Source organism: Stegodyphus dumicola, chromosome 8, assembly GCF_044657685.1.
Source record: "Stegodyphus dumicola isolate Sdum_Otavi_A_Nest chromosome 8, ASM4465768v1".
NCBI classification, from domain to species: domain Eukaryota; kingdom Metazoa; phylum Arthropoda; class Arachnida; order Araneae; family Eresidae; genus Stegodyphus; species Stegodyphus dumicola.
Window position 1 is genome coordinate 180898773 of NC_140775.1, and position 18829 is coordinate 180917601.

Sequence of the window (18829 nt, forward strand, 5' to 3'; positions counted from 1 at the left end):
TATCTAATAAGAAATATTCAATATTTTTAAGATACCTGGATTTAATAAAAATCACTTAATTAAAAATACTTCTTTTAATTTACCTGGATTTAATAAAATCACTGCATACGTTTTTCTTTTTTATAACTATTTTATGCAACTGGCCATACAAGCAGCTAATTTTTAAAGAAATAATATAGGGAATATAAAAACATGTATAGAAACCACTAACACTCTATCATGAATTCTAAAGATTCTGGTGTTTTTAAATATTTTGTGATTTTGTAGTTGAATTGGATTTTATATGGCATAAATGTGAAGAACATGATATTTAATAAATAAAGTTAACACATAATCAATTAATAATAAAAAGACGAAAAAATATTTTGGTTAGCCTTCTTACTAAGAAAATTGAATATTGATATGATCAACTGAGAAAATACTAAAAAATATAGTGTACGCAAACATTTAACACTTCACAAAGAATTCTAAATATAGGCTCTTATGCAGCTTTTAAAAATTTTGTGATTTTGTTGTTGAATAGTATATAGCATAAAGTGCAAAGAAAACAATGTTAAATAATTAAGTTAAAAGATGAAAAAAGGGGGGATAACAGGAATGAGTGCAGATTGGCAGACTGAAAACTCAGCAAGAGCATAAAGAACCTTAACAAATTCTTTTGGGCGACATCAAAATTTGAAGCTCTTCAGATTTTTTTTTTTTTTTTTTAATTTTTAACAGAGCAAAGTTTTGATCCTGTACTTTTTAAGCATACCATTTTTTAATTTTATTCATATGTCAAAGGGTTAAGTCTAATACATAATACCACTTTTCACTTTAATTATGGTTGTAATGCTACTGACATGCATTGCTACAATGGCACATTGTAGCAATACATGTCAGTAGCATTACAACCATAATTCCATAATTCAGAATAGTAACAAGAGGAGAAGTAAAGAGCTAAACAAAAGAAAGGAAATGTTCATGAAAATAATAAATAATCCATTTGTTACACTCAGATGATGACAAGAATGACTGACAGTTTATTAAACAAGGTCCAGAAAACCAGGAAGCCGTATATTATTATGATGGTGGAAAGTATTATGACTGGGTTTTCCAGTGGCTAGTTAACATGTTGAGGGCCATGTCAGCCACAGCCATCAGTGGCTGACACTAGACTTTCCGTTTAGGCCGCATCAGCAATCTGTGGCTGAGACCAGACTTTCCGTTTAGGCCACATCGACCGCAGCTAGCTGACAGCGTGTAACATGATATATAACTATAAAATTTACTCTATTTTATGGAATTACAGAAAATTTATTTAAAATTTACTTAATTTTGATTCATTACAGGACTAATGGATTTCACTGAAACACGATAAACATAAAAACGGTTCTCCATTACAGCTATTACAAAATGTGACAGCTCTTTTAGTGTTTTTTTCTGCCCATTACTCTACCAGCTTCTGTTGCATTATCATAACATAATTTACAATATTTCCATACTTCAGAGGCTTTTCCCGGTTTTCTTTGGAGTTTATGTTATTGTTTTTTAGATATTCTTGCATTTCTGTTTGATGGAATGTCTTCTTTTTCACAACTTGTAAGGGATATCGCTAATTCTTTCCGGAATTCAGTAATGCTAATTTTCTGCTTCGTAATATCTTTGTATAGAATGTAACTATTTACAAAACAGACTTGATGCGTAACGTGTTGAATGAATGAATGCCTATAAGAATCCCGTTCCGAACGTAAACTATTTTCTGCTGCAATAGGAATCACTGGCCCTACAATACCAGCACTTTTAAGTGGCGCACGTGGCCTGAACGGGATTGCCTAAGAAATACTTGTGGCACTCAACGTATTAATGATTGAATACATAGGTATTGGGGTAGTTTCCACTGCAAAGGAGTTAAGAGAAACTTGTGTATTATCTGTTGACATGATGGTAAAGCAATGGTGTTCTCATTTGTTCTCAAGTATCAACTACATATGATGCAAACCATTAAAAAAAAGCACTCAGTTCATTTTACTTAGAAAGAAATGTTAATTATTTTATTTGTTTGATTTTGTATGCTGTGATTCCTTTCAAATAAAAGAAAATAATCACTCCCCATCTTCTTATCCAGCTTTTTTACTTGTATACACTAACAAAAATTAAAATCATATTGCAGCTTAAAACTCAACTACAACACCATATATTCTGACAATGAAATATTAAAGGAACATGTGGAATTGTAATTTAACATTCTGAAATCTATTTACTAAAATGTGTTTTTAGCAAATCTGGTTTTCACATAATTGAACTTTTTTTTTATATATTTTCAGAAGCATAAGAAGACAAATTAGTAAATAACAATAATAAAAATATAATACCTGACATGAAATTACACCTTCATCTCCAGTTTGGTCATCCCCTTCAGCATAGAAATTTGTTTTGTTTAAAACTAATTGACATCTGAGTCCACGATCAACAGAGTCAGTTATGTTATCATTTTCAATAACTGCGCAAATTTCGGCAGTAATAGGCATAACACCTGTACAAAACAAATGTGTAAAAACTAGTTAAAACTATTAGATTATTAACCTTAGATGGCATAAAATAACCTTCAAAACCATAATCCAATTCAGAACTGAAATAAGCTCATTACAGCACTGAAGTTCATCTGTTTTTAAGGTGTTCTCATTACAATACCAAAAAAATTTCCAATACAAAAAATAAATGATGCAAATTTTCAAATTCTACATTATAGAGGAAACAAAATTTTAAGAAATAGTCACGAAATAGGAAATTAAAACATATGCACACTGCTTCTAAACTAACAACAGAAACTTTAAGAAATGGTAGAATGTATTGAAACAAACATTTTTTATCAGAAAATGCATGGGCACATATTAAGTGATTAGGTACTACAGCAGTGGTATCCAACACAGGGCCTGCATGCAGCCCAAAGTAAATATCAATGTGGCCTAAGAAATGAGCATGAAGTGCAAAAAAAAATATCAAAGCTCTAGCCCAATAATACATTTTACGTTATAATTGGGTTTTGAGTCTGGTTTTTAATATGCATGGATGCGTTATTTGACACTCTAAGTTGGAGTGAAATAAAATGCATTCTGAATAGAATAGCGATTCCAAATCATCGTTTAGCTTGTGTTCGAAGCGATTACCATCATTTTGATATATTGCTTGTGTCTATATATATCTTCAAGAAAGCATATCAAGATAAGTGTTTTAGGCTATCTTCAAGCTACAATGGATAGCAGTGATGTTATATTTTCAAGTGCTTCTAGGTATGTTTAAAGTTGTGAAATGTTTCCCAGATACTGTTTCAAGCTGTATGCAAAATCGTTTCCTACATTATGTTATATCATTTGTATAATTATGGCACATAAAGTCAATATGTAGGTAAAAAATCAGTTCAGTATTTCAACATTGTGTTTGTACGAATGCTGTAGTGAATAATAGTGTTTAAATTGAGATTTTAATCTTTTATATCGGACTTTTTTATGAACTTTTATAAATCATACCTACCCAGAGAGAAATATACCTTGTTGCACAGTTAAGTGTTATTCATGTTATCATTATTTGGCAGCACATACATTTATAAACAACTATTTCCAAGAATAAGGCATACTAATCTTAAAATAAATTAGAGCCAGAATATCAGATGAACACCTTGAGAACTCCTTGAAAATTGCAAACATTAAACCAGACACTTATAAGGTATTTCTCCCACCTTCTTAGAATGCCTTTGTGGTGTAGTGGTCAGCACACTCGGCGTGTATTCAAGAAGTCCATGGTTCAAGTCCCGGTGAGGGCATTGCTCATTTTTCATCTCTGCTGCTTCAAAATAACCTAATAACTCTGCACATTTCTCTTCTAGAGCTGAAATTAAAATTTCAGTGGTCAAACCAAGGAAATCTGAAAAATTGCAATGAAGCTTAAAGACCCATGGAAGCTAAAAAGTTAGACACCGCTGTAGAATAGAGTTGTTTTAGATGCACATATAATAACAAACTCTTCTTGCATAGACTATCATTATTCTTTTTATTTTTATATTTGTATTACATATTTCTTCAATCATTTTACTTGCATATGCTTTCTGGTTGTAGTATTGTTCTGCTTTTAAAATGACAAATTTTATATGTTATAATTTTAGTACAACGCACTCTTCAAGTTCTACATACTTTCAAGTAACTTTTAGTTGCATGAAAATGGCCTTATTCTTTTAAATTCCTTTTTCCATCATTCTTTCAGACAGACCCACAGTTTCAGGCTTAATTAAATCATGTGTCAGTAATTTATTTCTTCTAAGCTCGACATATGTCATGCTTCACATGATATTTAAGGTTAAATCATCTGGTTTTGGTTGTTTGTGATCCATTATTAATGATTTAGAATGGATCGAAGGGATGTGGGCATCATTACCTGTGCCTAATTATTTAACATGTGACCATGCTTTTTATGATGAAAAGTCTTTGTTTCTATCACTTTTATGTTTATCATTAGATTTGAAATAACCTATATATATATCAAGGAAATTATTACAAGAAGACATTTTTTATTAAAAAGATTACCCCATTCCAGGAGAAAATGTTAAGAATATTTATATTGCCTCATATTACTTCATAGTTAAACGTTAAAGCTGGAAAAAATGTTTCCTTAAAAGGGTTTGAAAAAATATTAATGGGAGAAATAAATAAAAACTATTAGTCACCCTTTGCTTAATGTTTCAAATAGAACTTTTCAATGGGTTAGTATATGTATTTAAAACATTAAACCTGGATGATTATGAGTACCAAACACGTGTTTCTTTCTTTCTATCATTATATGACTCAAAATGCTGCAAATTAATTGTCCAAAAATCACTAAAAAATTTATCATCTCATAATGACAAAACTTCTTCGACATGCGTCAGGCACCCTATCAGTTAAAAGCAAGTGACAAAAGTAAACTCGTAAAAACTAAACTGAAATTCAAAATTACACAAAAACAAAATTCACATAAAGATAAAAACCTAGAAAACTATACACATAATATTTATAAATATCATTATTTTAATAAATTACAAAATGCACGGGTGAGTTCTATAAATACCATTATATAAAAAATGAAGCTCAATTAGAAAACTTTTTAATTTTACCTTGTTCAAAGCAAGCAATTAAAAAAAAATAAAACTGCAGTCAATATTAGACTTGGGAGACTTTGATAAACTTATTAATCTTGTAACTGTTGGAAATTATAAAAACTAAATAGCAGCACAAAGGACTTATGTTTGTGGACTTGTGTGGAGTGTAAAAATGGCTAAAATAGCTGAAGAAGAAAAAAATATATATTGGAAATGCAAGATGCCAAATTCTGAAGGTCTAATCAATAAATATCTGAGAAAGATAGGTTGCCAAATTCTGTAATAATCTTGAAATTGTAGAAAAAAGAGGATTGAGCAATTTAACTGGTATTCATTACAAAAGCTGCCACGTGCTTTTCTTCTTAGCACACACTTTTTGTAGAGCTTTTGGCTAAAAACTGCAATCCAGTTAGAACTACATTGTTTCTCAGAATTCTGAAAAATATACATACAGTTAGAACTGGATGAAGTAGACCAAGTAGAACTATAATGGCATATAAAATGGCAAATGGTACTTTAGCATAAAGAAATTTGATTTTAAAACTGGTTTGGCAAAACCAATGGAAACACAAAGATAGCAAGTCAAAGCCCAAAGTCTTCACATAATTGAGCTGTCTTTATGCCTTGGAAAGAGTTGGCTCTTTGTTGATAAAAGAAAGTGCTAGATTAATTTATAACCACATTACATTAAACATAGAGACAGAGATCTTACATATTTGTAAATACATGTAAAAGCCATTACATTACATACATTATACTAAATGCATGTAAAAGCCATCCTTCTTTACCTCTTGGTTAAGAGTAAATTTATCATATCGCTGTTAACATATAATTTAAAATATATAGTTAATGCCTGCTTGTTTCAGAGCTTGGTAATTTTTAATTTGGGGAATCGCATTATCTAAAAGTGGATTTATTAGAATTGGAATCTCTTCTTGAAAAACGTTAATATCCTTGCAAACACTTTTTATGAGCAAATCAGTTGCAAATGGTATTTCAAATTACATTTTTCAAAATATTAGAGTGCCAATCTTGAAATATTAGAGTTTAATATTATTGAAATTAAATTATCTTCTTTTGTCATAAATTTTTATCTTTTTGTAAGCTAAAATATGCCAATCTAAGTAATTATTTTCTTGTTCTTGTTCAGTATTGGGCAAGAGGGGTAGATATTATTTTTTTCGGTTTCTTAAAAATTTTTAATTGCTAAGGTGTCATTAACGTATCTGAAAATATATGAAAAGTGAGCTCGATTTTCTTGATTAAGTTCTGTTCGGAATTTAAATTCTTTAGTGAGGAGGTAAAGGTTACAAAGAGTAGAAGATGAATTTGAGCCCACTGAGATTATTATGACCTGCTTAAAAATGATAGTATTAAATTGAATGTTCTTATAATACACTTTTGAGATAAATATATGAGTTTTCTTTTGTAACCACTGACTGTATCTCTGGAAACATATCACAGATCTTTCAATAATCTGTAGCAGGTGAGTGACAAAATGAAAGTTGAGTATAACATGAAAGTACACTTTTGCCTTGCTGAGAGAATATGGTGTTGGCACAATTTAGGCTTAAGAAAGTGCAATTTCAAAACTAAAAAACAGCAGTCTTCTTGAACCCTACAGAAGATGAAATTTTCCAATTAGTGGAAATTGTGAAGAAATGCAGAAAAAGTATAATAAATGAAAATGATATACCAAAAGTTTTCTGTTGTGATAACAATGTCTTAATCAAAACTCAGCTAAGAAATAACAAAATGTGTAGTAGAGTTAAAAAAAAATCTAGTAGGGTAGGGGTTAAAAATCTATTTAGATAATGGATGCCTTTTTCCAAAGAAACAAACAGAAGGACGAGGATAATGGGCCACTACAAACAAAGAAATTTGCAACAAATTTTGAATGAATTCAGTGCATAATTCACTTTATCTCATCTATTTTGTTACAGACATGATTTTGGTAAAAAGTTTTGAAGATAAAAGCAGGCTTCCAAACCAAAAAGATTAAGAAATACAGTACAAAGTCTTTAATCCGGAATGATCTATAATCTGTACCTCAAAGCTACAAACTTTCTGCGCATGCATAAATGCATAATACGTTTATGCACGCGCACAATACCTTTACGCATGCGCATTTAATGTATAATGGTCGGTATAAACTAGGCTAAAATTATCTAATTATCTATTTCAGTTAATGCTGCCCATTGCGTTGTTCCTTAATCTTCTAATTGGATCTGGCTTATTATTTTTTGCAGACTGTTAGAGCAATTTTATAAAAAGTAAGCTTGAACTTTCGATTATGTCAAAAAGAGTTTCTGATTCTGGAGCTGCCAAAAGATCTACAAAGCGAAAGCATGTTTCGATGTACCGCTTCTGATAGTGACAGAGAGGTTATTGAAAATGAAAAAATTTCGATTGACAAGTTAGTCGGTATTCAATTACAGGACTTGAACAGTGGAACTGAACAAGAAATTATGGCTGCTTATAGAATTAAAGAGAAAGTATAAGCACAAAAAACGAAGCAACTTAAACAACTTACATTGAAAGAAATGTTTAATAAAGTAAACAAATAAATATTAAGCTTTTTTTTATATAAATTTTGATACCCTTTAGATCATAATTGCTCTTTATTTCGTAAATTAGGGTTTCATATTTTTAATTTTATAATTTCTGCATGCCATCTTACCAGATTTAAATTGATGATCTATAAACCGGAAAAAAAAACCCTAATTCGGAATCGCTGAAGTCCCGATGAGTCCGAATTAAAGACTTTGTACTGTAATATGAAAAATATAAAGTTTTTATAGAATTTATAATTATAAATAAAAAGTAAAAGCTTTCATACATTAAAATACTCATTACCTGAGGAAAAGTATTTTAAATAAATTTATTCATTATTTTGAGCTCAAATTGAAATATTTTCAAATTTTTATTACTAAAGCAAAACACAGGAAATTTTGAAAAATTAACCAACTTTATCAAAAATTTTACATTTCATAAAGTGTTTTAGTTTATGACAATACCTTCATTACTGAACTTGTACTTGTATTCATCATTAGTTGGAGATATATTATTTGCATGAAAAAAATCAAGAACTTCCTCAGAAGCCCTTAAACCTGGGCTCACCGGAACATCAGATTCACTGCAAACCTTCAAAAATGAGTAAGAATATCGTCATTCATAGTAAAGATTCAACACTATTTCAAATACTGTAAAAAATGTTACTACATACTGAGTTTGCATCTGTTTCGGATAAACTGTTTATGACATCATTCAGTTTTAACTTCATTTCCCCTAAAATATCTTTATATTCTTCTATCTTCAACAGTGGTACATCATTTGATAAGTGGCATTCCTTTAATTAAACAAAGAAATAATGATGTTAATAGATTATCTAACAAATTCAGAAGACATGAATTAAATATTTTTATGTAAATTCAGATATAAAGCAGAAATTATTTCAAATATTATATAATAATGTAAGAGATTTGTATATATATTCAAACAACCAAATATTCATTCCTTTAAAAATTATATTATTTGCCTACATTTTTGTTTCTTCAAATTTTTATTGTTATAGCAAAGCTAAAAATTCAGAAACATTATATGAATTTCACTTCAGTAATTCATACACCCCAATTCACATTCAGGCCATTAAGATTAATTTGAGAAGATTAATTAGATTAACCATTAAGATAAATTTCTCCAATTTATAAATTATTCAATCATAAAAAAGCTTTGCTTTTTAAATCAACTATAAAAATATATAAATATTTATGAGCAAAATTTTCAGATATATATTCAAAATGCTTTGAATATGACAGCTATAAATTTAGTACTGAATTCCATTTTATTTAAGGTGAAATTATTACATTTATTGAAAATAGTTTCAACATGGTTAAAAAAAAAATCTGAAAGGTTTCAGATTTTAATGGTTGCCCAAAAGAGTTCGTTAAAGTTTTTTACTTTCTGACTTTACAGTGTGCTGTTAAACTCACTCCTATTAATTTTTTTTTTTTTTTTTAAGGTTTTAATATTAAGCAGCCCATTTTTCCCCCACTTACGTGATATACAATTTAACAGCAAAATTGCAAAAAGTTTTAAAAGCAGCATATAAGTTTAGAATTTCCAAAGTTTTAGCATACATTTTTTTGCTTTTTTAGTCTTTTCTGAGTTCAACATATCAATGTTCAGTTTTCTTACTAAGTTCGCTTTAAAAAAACTTTTTTTGTCTTTTTATTATTAATGTGTTGTGTGTTTACTTTACTTCTAAAATATCACATTCTTGATTCAAAAGCCACATAAAATTTGATTCAACAGCAAAGTCACAAAATTTTTAAAAACAGCATACCTTTAGAATTTCAAATAGACAGTCTTATGCATTAGGAATAAAAAATTAGTGCTGCTAATGCTCACTTTTAAATCATTGAGTTTGTTAATCAAAAATCTGTTAAAGATTTACAAAATATGAAAGAGATAATAAAACAAATTCGAAATTTGATGGCTCTAGGCACTGTTGTTTTTTCACAGTGCAAGAAACATACATACATTCATGCACATTCTTCAGTATTTAATTTCTTTAAATACATATTATACAGGGCGTTAATATTTTGTGACAATAATTTGAAAAGCAATAAGCTGTTTTTAGCGATTCATTATCAAATGCCATTTTGAGACTATTATCCCTGGGTTAATAAAATCTAACATTTTATACAGTTCTCATAGAGATGTTATTTTTCTAGGAACAACATAACTATAATCTCAGAACTTCTGAGAACAAACATATTTAGGAAGCAAGTAAAAAACATAAATTTCTTGATATGGCAATAAATTATTTTATTTTGCGTAAATAATGTCTGTTATTGAATTTATCCTATTATTATGAAAATATTTAATGATTGTATCCCTTTGAATTTTTGAGGTAATGTATGAAATGTTCTGATTTTAACTCACGAAAGTACAATTAATGTTTTAGGAATTGTAAATTTTATTCTTTGGGGGCTACACACAAAGTTATACTTTACTTATGGAACCCTACTTCCTATGAAAAAAGCAGTGAGCTATGAAAATTTTAACAAAAGCACTTTATGTCATTAAAACAAAATACTGAATCATAATGCTTCACATTTTACAAAAATAGAAAAGTAACAGTGCATAAATAAAAAGATATTTAAGGATCAATGCAACCATCTTCGCACAATTTCAGCCTTTTATAGATAAAAGGTAAGAATTACTTATTGGGTACAAGCTGTTGATTTTTACAACTTTAAAAAAAAAAATAAAAATCTATCAATATTTATTGCTAGCTAGCCAAAATACTATCAATATATCAAAAGAAAAAACATTTAAAAAATTAAAATTATTAAATACAGATATAATACATTTAAAAAAAAATTTTTTTCCCCTTTTCCTTTTCTTTCTGTCTCTCTCTCTCTCTCTCTCTTTTTTTTTTTTTTTTTTTTTTTTTTTTTTTAAATCCATATTGAAATTTTTTTGTTCTGTTCTTGTCCTCATGTCTGTTTTCACTTAAAAAAACTAGAGAATTGCATAAACTTGGCAATGCATACTGACCATCTACTTAATTCTTCTCATCATTGTTCGCTTTAGAGATTTTGGGGCAAAATACTATATTACTGCAAAACTTTTACAGCAGTTTTTTCCACTGCTGGAAAATTCTGCAAGTAATATTTTAAAACTGAGTTGGGGGGGGGGGAGAACTCATAATTTGTCAATAAAAACTATTGGAACGTGGAATACAATAAAAAGAACACACAGACACACACACACACACACAAAAAAAAAAAAAAAAAAAAAAAAAAAAAACAGTAAAGTGACATGACTGAAGGATTGTTGCCTGCAGAATGTTCATATGCATGGTTGCCAGAGTTCGGCACATTCTGGAAAACTGGCGACATCTACTAAGGTGGTTCCAATAATACATAAATACCAATAAAAAATTGTTTTAAAGTAATAAATGCATTTACAGTTTCAAAAAAAAAACTAAAATTACAAGATACCATAGAAATAACATAAAATAACAATTAAATCTAATTATATAGTTACTTCATGCCAGAAGCTGCAACACATTTTATTTCCTTTCACCTCAATTACATTTTAGAAGGTTTTGGCCAAGCAATGATTTTCCAAAAATGTTTTTATATAAAGTTTGGGCTTTAATTCTCTTAAAAGTTCCCATTCATTAAATCTGTATACTATACAGTCAAAAAAAATCTTATGGAAATATTGTTCATCAAGCTGAAGCCTCACTGAATTTCAATGCTATTAATGGTGATAGTCTCAATACTAAATTTAGTTTTCTTTACACTATTAGGAATTTCATTATGCAGTTTTCCTGTTAATGCCATCTCAGGAAATCCTAACAATAATATATTTTTATTTAATGCTTTAAAATAAAATAATTATTTATCAATTATAATAATCATACATGAGATATATTTTTATTGGAATAAGTAACAAGCAAATAAATAAATTTTTAATGACAGTTCAAAAGTATGTATACATTTTCTGATGCACCCTGTATATAGACATAGAAAGAGAGCTAAAGAAAGCTTCAAAAAGCTGCAAATTTAAATTTAAGCACTTACTTTTGTTAAGCTCTTGACTTTTTTAAGATGTGCTGAGATGGTATCCAAAGGAACCTAGAATACAAAACAACCCTGTTAAACAAATAAAATTTATAAATTTATGTCATAATTAAATTTTATCTGTTATTATTATATTCACTGGTGTTCTCATACTTTTTCTTATTCATGCATCAGGAGACAATTTTACTTGGTGCTCTCTATTGAAGTTTCAATATACATATTGCTCTAAAAAGATGCCTACTGATACAAGCCCCGCAGGTTCATGGAGAATACCTAAAATGATTAGGCTAAATGAACAGAACGACTTGAAAAAAATAACACCTTTTACAGTCAAGATACACAACTATAAACAGAACAAGAAGAAAAACAGAGCTAAGGGGCTAGGGCAAAATTATCCTCAACAAGTAAAAAATACCACAGATGGCCAAAATCACTTGTAGAGTCGAAAGCAGTAAGCATTCAGTAAGGAGCTCAATAATTGTAAAAAAAAAAAAAAAAAAAGAGATTTCCGATTCAAATGGCTCACAGTGTTCACATCCTCCTGTTCCTATGGTTGCTTAACAGGCAGAAGAAGTACTCCTGAAAGCTTTGAAAATTATCACAATTATGATCTGAAAATACTTTCTCTAGAAACTTCCAGAATGTCACCTAATTAAAAGAAATTGCCAAATCTGGAAGGAAGGTTTTTGCTGAATCTCAAATTTTACTTGAGCTGTCCTTACAACTGTATCATCAACTGACTTAGAATTAAAAGTTCTATGAATTAATAAATGAAGTATACATATGCAAACAAAATAGGTGGCCATAAATTCAAAATTAAGTAACATACACAATAAACAAATTACCTTTATATCTTCAAATATTGATTCTAGATATGTATTTTCTAGTTGATTTTGCACTTACTTAATAAGAAAGAATATTTAATTATTCAAGACATAGATGTGCAGTTTTTTATTTTATCATTTGACTACCAGACTGAGTGGCTATTATTTCCCTTTTCCTAAGTCATCAAATTTGCAGTAAATGATTTCATATTTAATGTACAAAACTACAAAATATTCAAAATAGTTAAAGTTAAAAAAATAAATAAATAAATAAATAAATTACAAAAATCTTGATCTCAGATGTCATATCACTTTATCTCCAAAAGGTAAGAATTTCTATTATTAAAACAATGTGCATCAAAATATGCATCAGATTTCCTTAAAACATTCCCTCCTACTTTTCCAACTGCAGTTATGTACTTTGTATTAATTAAAATCAATTAGTAATTACTGAACAATTAGGTTTTGTTTCAAAAACTGTTTCTTAAAAGTTTTGTGCTCCTCCTATTTTCTGAAGGAAAAAAAAATTGCTGTTGAACAAGAATGGCTTGTGTCTAATCACCCTCAAATTCAATAGAATTTTATTCGAAACCTATATCAAACTAAGGCTGTTTTTGTCTCATTTCAAATTATTCTCATATACTTTGAATTTAAAATGGTAAAATAGTTCAAAACAACATAAATCGATAAATTTGTTTTTGAATAACTTGTAGTTTTGTACATTAAATATGAAATCATTTGCTTTTGACTAACTAAAACACAATGATAGTTTTACCAATGATACACACAATGATAGTTTTTCAAGTAGAGTATTTACTTGACAATATCATGTAAATGTTAAATTTTATTTTTGTAGAACCTTACTCACTAACAGTGTTAGAATTGTTTTAATAAAATTCTGTGAATTAAATATAAAATAGCTAATAATATTATAAAAAATAGCCATATATATAGAAGGCTATAGTCATTTTTCTTAAAATATGTTTAATAAATTATTAATATTACAGCTGACAGTCAGGGTTGCATACCCAGGTTAACAAACATAAACTACCTTATTACTAACAGTTAGAGCAGCTTTATCTTTATCATTATCTGTAACAATTATTGATATAATGATGAAATTATCATTTAATGTGTGTTAGCTGTTTCTGGGGATAACTAATCATTCATAAAATTTAGGGTTAACTTTATTAATAACATTTTCTGAAATGTAGGCATGTATATTACCAAAAGCAATTGTTGAATTCTTTAACCTCAAAAAAAGATTATCATTTTAAAAAAAGTCACCGTCATCATCTTCATTCAAAACTTCACCACCACTTTTATTATTGTTTAATAAAATTATTCTTCTTTTGTTAACCACCAATTTTTATAAAATCTCAAGCTGAAAATACTGAATTTTCAACAAAAAGTAAAAACATATATTATCATAATTGAAAGTTCTGTTAGAATAAAAATTGTATGCATAAATATTGATATGGTCTTTATATGCTTCTCAAAAAGAAGGGAATAAATTTAGCTGTTTCATTAGAAAACCTTTAGATTCCTAAGAATGCTTTCAGATATAAGTAGCATATTTTAAATCGCAAATTCTCCGATTGTAAATTCACTATGTGTATCCAGTTTTAACAGAGAATGTCTTAGGCCAGTTTTAACAGAGAAAGTAAGAGAAATAAATCTTAGGTTTTTGAACTTCATTATCTATGTGAAGTGTTGCTTTTTCAGCATTTATAGACATTAGATTAAAAAAAAAAAAAAAAAAAGGGAACAGGCTTTTGGATATGGGACCATATCTTAGATTAAAATTAACAACCAGGGAACCAAATTATGATGATCTGTCATCTCAACATGAATAATTTTATCCTTCTCATTGATTATTAATGAATGTTAATGAATATATAATTCTGCATCTGATATAATTTTAAAAAATAATCAAAATTCAAAACTTAATAAAGAAATTTGATAATGTAAAATTACATTGATTTCCTGTAATGTTTGTTCCACCTCCGTCTTAAGTTGAAAAATTTCTTTTTCCAGAAATTCACCATTTTTTCTTGTAGTAGAAACTTGCATTCCAGTTACAGCACTTAAGCTCTTGGTTGCTCCACCAAATGATTTGGATGGTATAACAGTGAAGTCTAGAAGATCTGCAGTATTATGCACATGACTAGAAGTAACAACAAAATTGAAAGAAAAAATATTAAATCTTCATACAAAATACTAATGTAAAACTTCAAAATGAAAGTCATTAACTTATACTAACGTCCCACAGCACGGTTCTAATGAAATGAGTTCGCCATCATCCCTGTTAGATTCAATAGCGATCACTGAAACAATCTCAGGATATTCCTGTTTAATGAAATAAACAAAAGCTATAGACAAATGAATAGCGCTAAATACATGTTTTAACATATAATTTTATACAAATTCTGCTAAAAAATATTTTTATACTTTTATAATGTATGTTTGAAGTTCGGTTCTGTTCGGATTGGACTAAAGCATTACACAATGTGGCATTTATTAATACAGTCAAAAGTCTTTAATCCGGATGTCCATAATCCGGAATGATCTATAATCCAGATCTCAAAGCTACAAACTTAATACCTTTACACATGCGCATATGCGTTTATGCATGCGCATAATACGTTTACACATGTGCGTTTAAAGCTAAGCTAAAATTATCTAATTATCTATTTCAGTTAATGTTGCAGATTGCGTTCTTTCTTAATCTTCGAATTGGATCCGGCTTATTATTTTTTGCAGCCTGTTAGAGCAATTTTATAAAAGTAAGCTTGAACTTTCGATTATGTCAAATAGAATTTCCGATTCTGAAGCTGCCAAAGGATCTACAAAGCGAAAGCATGTTTCGATGTCCATTAAACAAAAAGTGGAATTACTGCAAAAAATGGATAAAGGCATGAAGAAAGTGACAGAGAGGTGATTTGTTTCTCTAACCATTCCGAAATCTGTTTATAAATTTCATACTGCTTTGCCGGGGGGGGGGGGGAACATCGCGGCGTGCAATGAACTGGAAGTTGATCTGTCAGCACTATCCTCATCTTCAGATCAGATGTTTTTATTTTATTCGGCTTATAATTCCTTACTAAATGTAGTGTTTCATCTTGATGTACTCCGATTTGATTTAAAACAATTTCCCCATCATTATAAATATCACGAATATGCATAAAATAGTTTTCTGGATGCAATTTTCTAATTTCAACTACGCGTTATGTATGCTTTATGCATGCTCGCGTTGAAAGAAATGTTTAATAAAGTAAACAAATAAATATTAAGCTTTTTTTTTGTAAATTTTGATACCCTTTACATCACAATTGCTCTTTATTTCATAAATTACGATTTCATATTTTTAATTGTATAATTTCTGCATGCCATCTTACCAGATTAAAACTGATGATTTATAATCTGGAAAAATCGATAATCTTGCACTGCCAAACTCCCGACGAGTCCGGATTAAAGACTTTTGACTGTATCATAAATTATGAGAGCAAAAAGGTTACTGAGTGAATAAAAATGTACTTAAATAAGTTAGGTATGATAATCATAGTAGTTCATCAGTATGGTAGTGATTATTGTTGCGTCTGTCCAGGTTTATAATGGATTGAATGATGCACACAGAACCAATGAAACCTTGATTAACTCGGGAGCACACATGCTCTTTTGAGTTACACGAGCGCATGGCCTGGGTTCCAAAGACCCCGCTCGTCTTTTTTGAAGAAAAAACTGTTACTCTTCAGATAAAAGTCTTACATTTATACCAAAATATTATGATCAAACTTTAAACATAAGCAAATTATGAAAATTAAAATTTTAATTTTAATTTTTATAATATATTTTATGAAATAAAAATTTTTAAAGGAATAGAAAAACATATTATATTAATAAAGAATTTATTAGGAATTCCTTATATTACTATTCAGAAATTATTATTCAGGTTTAACAGGAATATACTGCCTGAAAGAACATTTTCCTCGGAAAGCTTCAAGTTCTTCATCAATTGTTCAGCTCACCGACAGTGTAATATTTCTGGCAGTTATCCACAAACTCTTCAAAAAACTCTCTTTCTTGACGATGCGAGTTCCTATGTCATCAAAACACAAACATCTTAATAAAAAAAAGTACGCGTTTGTACGACATAGTTTTGTAGAAAATTTTCAAGCCGGTTCCATGTGTTACGCATAGATCCCACACATTTACATGAGATGTCATAAAAATATAAAAGTGCAAATTTCAATTAAAGTTGTGTGACGAGCATTTCTCTCTCTTTGAAAGCTGTCAGAAATACAGTCAAAAGTCGTTAATCCGGACTCGTCGGGACTTCTGCGATTCCGGAATATCGATTTTTTCGGATTATAGATCATCAGTTTAAATCTCGTAAGATGGCATGCAGAAATTCTAAAATTAAAAATATGAAACCGTAATTTATGAAATAAAGAACAATTATGATCTAAAGGGTATCAAAATTAAAAAAAAAAAAAAAAAAAAAAAAACTTAATATTTATTTTTTTACTTTATTAAGCATTTCTTTCAAGGTAAGTTATTTAAGTTGCTTCGTTTTATGTGATAATACTTTCTCTTTAATTCTATAAACAGACATAATTTCTTGTTCGGTTACAAAGTTCCGCTGTTCAAGTCCCGTAATTGCTGTGCCGAGAATACGACTAACTTGTCAAACGAAATTTTTTCGTTTTCACTAACCTCTCTGTCACCTTCTTCATGTCTTTATCCATTTTTTGCAGCAATTCCACTTTTTGTTTGACGGACATCGATACATACTTTTGTTTTGTAGATCCTTTGGGAGCTCCAGAATCGGAAATTGACATAATCGAAAGTTCAAGTTTACTTTTATAAAATTGCTCTTACAGTCTGAAAAAAGTAATAAGCCGGATCCAGTTCGAAGATTAAAGAACAACGCAATCATCAACATTAACTGAAATAGGTAATTAGATAATTTTAGCTTATACCGTCCGTTATACATTAAACGTGCACGCGAGAACGTATTCTGCACTTGCACACATGCATATGCGCAGTCATAAAGTGTTACGCGCACGCGTAAACGCCTATGCTCATGTGTCAACGCGGCGCATGCACAGAAAGTTTTTAGCTTTGAGGTCCGGATTATAGATTATTCCGGATTATGGGTGTCCGAATTAACGACTTTTGACTGTAGATGCAATATAAATATTTGTATGCCTGATGACTTTCAGAAACATTTATTCACTTAGTAAAAGTTCCCATGATTAATTTGGGGTCTACACATATTTTGCATTACCGATGTTTCCAGGCAATTTAGTAATAATATTATGAGTAGGAGTTCTAACATCAGTTTTAGGCTTTTTTTTTTTTTTTTTTTTTTTTTTTTTTTTTTGTCTTTTCTAAGAAAGCAATAAAGCAATAAATGTCATTCTCATTTTCGTTTTAGGCAATTTAGTAATAATATTATGAGTAGAAGTTCTAACATCAGCTTTAGTCTCTTTTTTTTTTTTTTTTTTTTTTTTTTTTTGTCTCTTCTAATAAAGCAATACATGTCACTCTCATTTTCATTTTCAGAATCCCTCTCAATTTTTGAATCAGTATCATGAGAACTAAAAAATTCATTATAACTTTCATAATCAGTTTCTTCAGTGGAGTCTTCAACAGTTCATACATCTAATAATTTCTGCAAACGTAACATTTCTTCCCTATAGGATATACTACGTGACATATTTGCAGCTTTCTGTGCTACCACGAATGAACTACATTACAGAATGAGAATAGGATCTGAAAGACTTGATCCTGTCGAAACAAAACTCTGAATCAAATTTCCGGTGAAAAACTTTGGAAGCATAAAGGTGATGGCCTTGAAGGAGACTACACTGAACCACAACCACTTGGGCAAAATAGGGACGTTTTTAGAAACGTTTCTTTAATCGGGCAGGTCTATTGGACCCAGCGCGCACACTCGCGGGTTAAAATTTATTTACCAATATTTTACAGTTCTGGAGCTTCATACAAAAATATTGGTATGGCTCTTCACAGTATCACACAACAAAATGAATAGTTACCACTTCAAACTACTAAGATCGTTAAACACAATGCCATGCAAAGCGCATCTAAAGAACAAAACTCAAATGAAGGTAACTCAATACTCTGATGTTGATTCTGAACTGAGAATTGATGCTCTCTCCTAGCTTATACAGTTTTCTGACAGCCATCGAAAAAACTCGAGTATCTTCCATTTCTCGAATTTACTAGAAGGCAAATACAATTAAAATTATATATAAGAGACGAGGTTATAG

The 18829-nt window shown here is 29.4% G+C and overlaps 1 protein-coding gene across 1 annotated transcript in view; it reads right to left on the bottom strand.

The window, feature by feature from the left end:
- The window catches only part of LOC118190028 (alanine--tRNA ligase, cytoplasmic-like), a 105677-nt gene that overhangs the window by 23031 nt on the left and 63817 nt on the right, over positions 1-18829 (bottom strand). The window contains exons 15-20 of the mRNA XM_085822804.1: positions 14797-14882; positions 14511-14700; positions 11710-11763; positions 8337-8459; positions 8128-8254; positions 2355-2515 (exon numbers count right to left, since the gene is read on the bottom strand). Of these exons, the coding sequence (XP_085678930.1) occupies positions 2355-2515; positions 8128-8254; positions 8337-8459; positions 11710-11763; positions 14511-14700; positions 14797-14882 (741 nt within the window). The remainder of the gene's footprint in view (positions 1-2354; positions 2516-8127; positions 8255-8336; positions 8460-11709; positions 11764-14510; positions 14701-14796; positions 14883-18829) is intronic.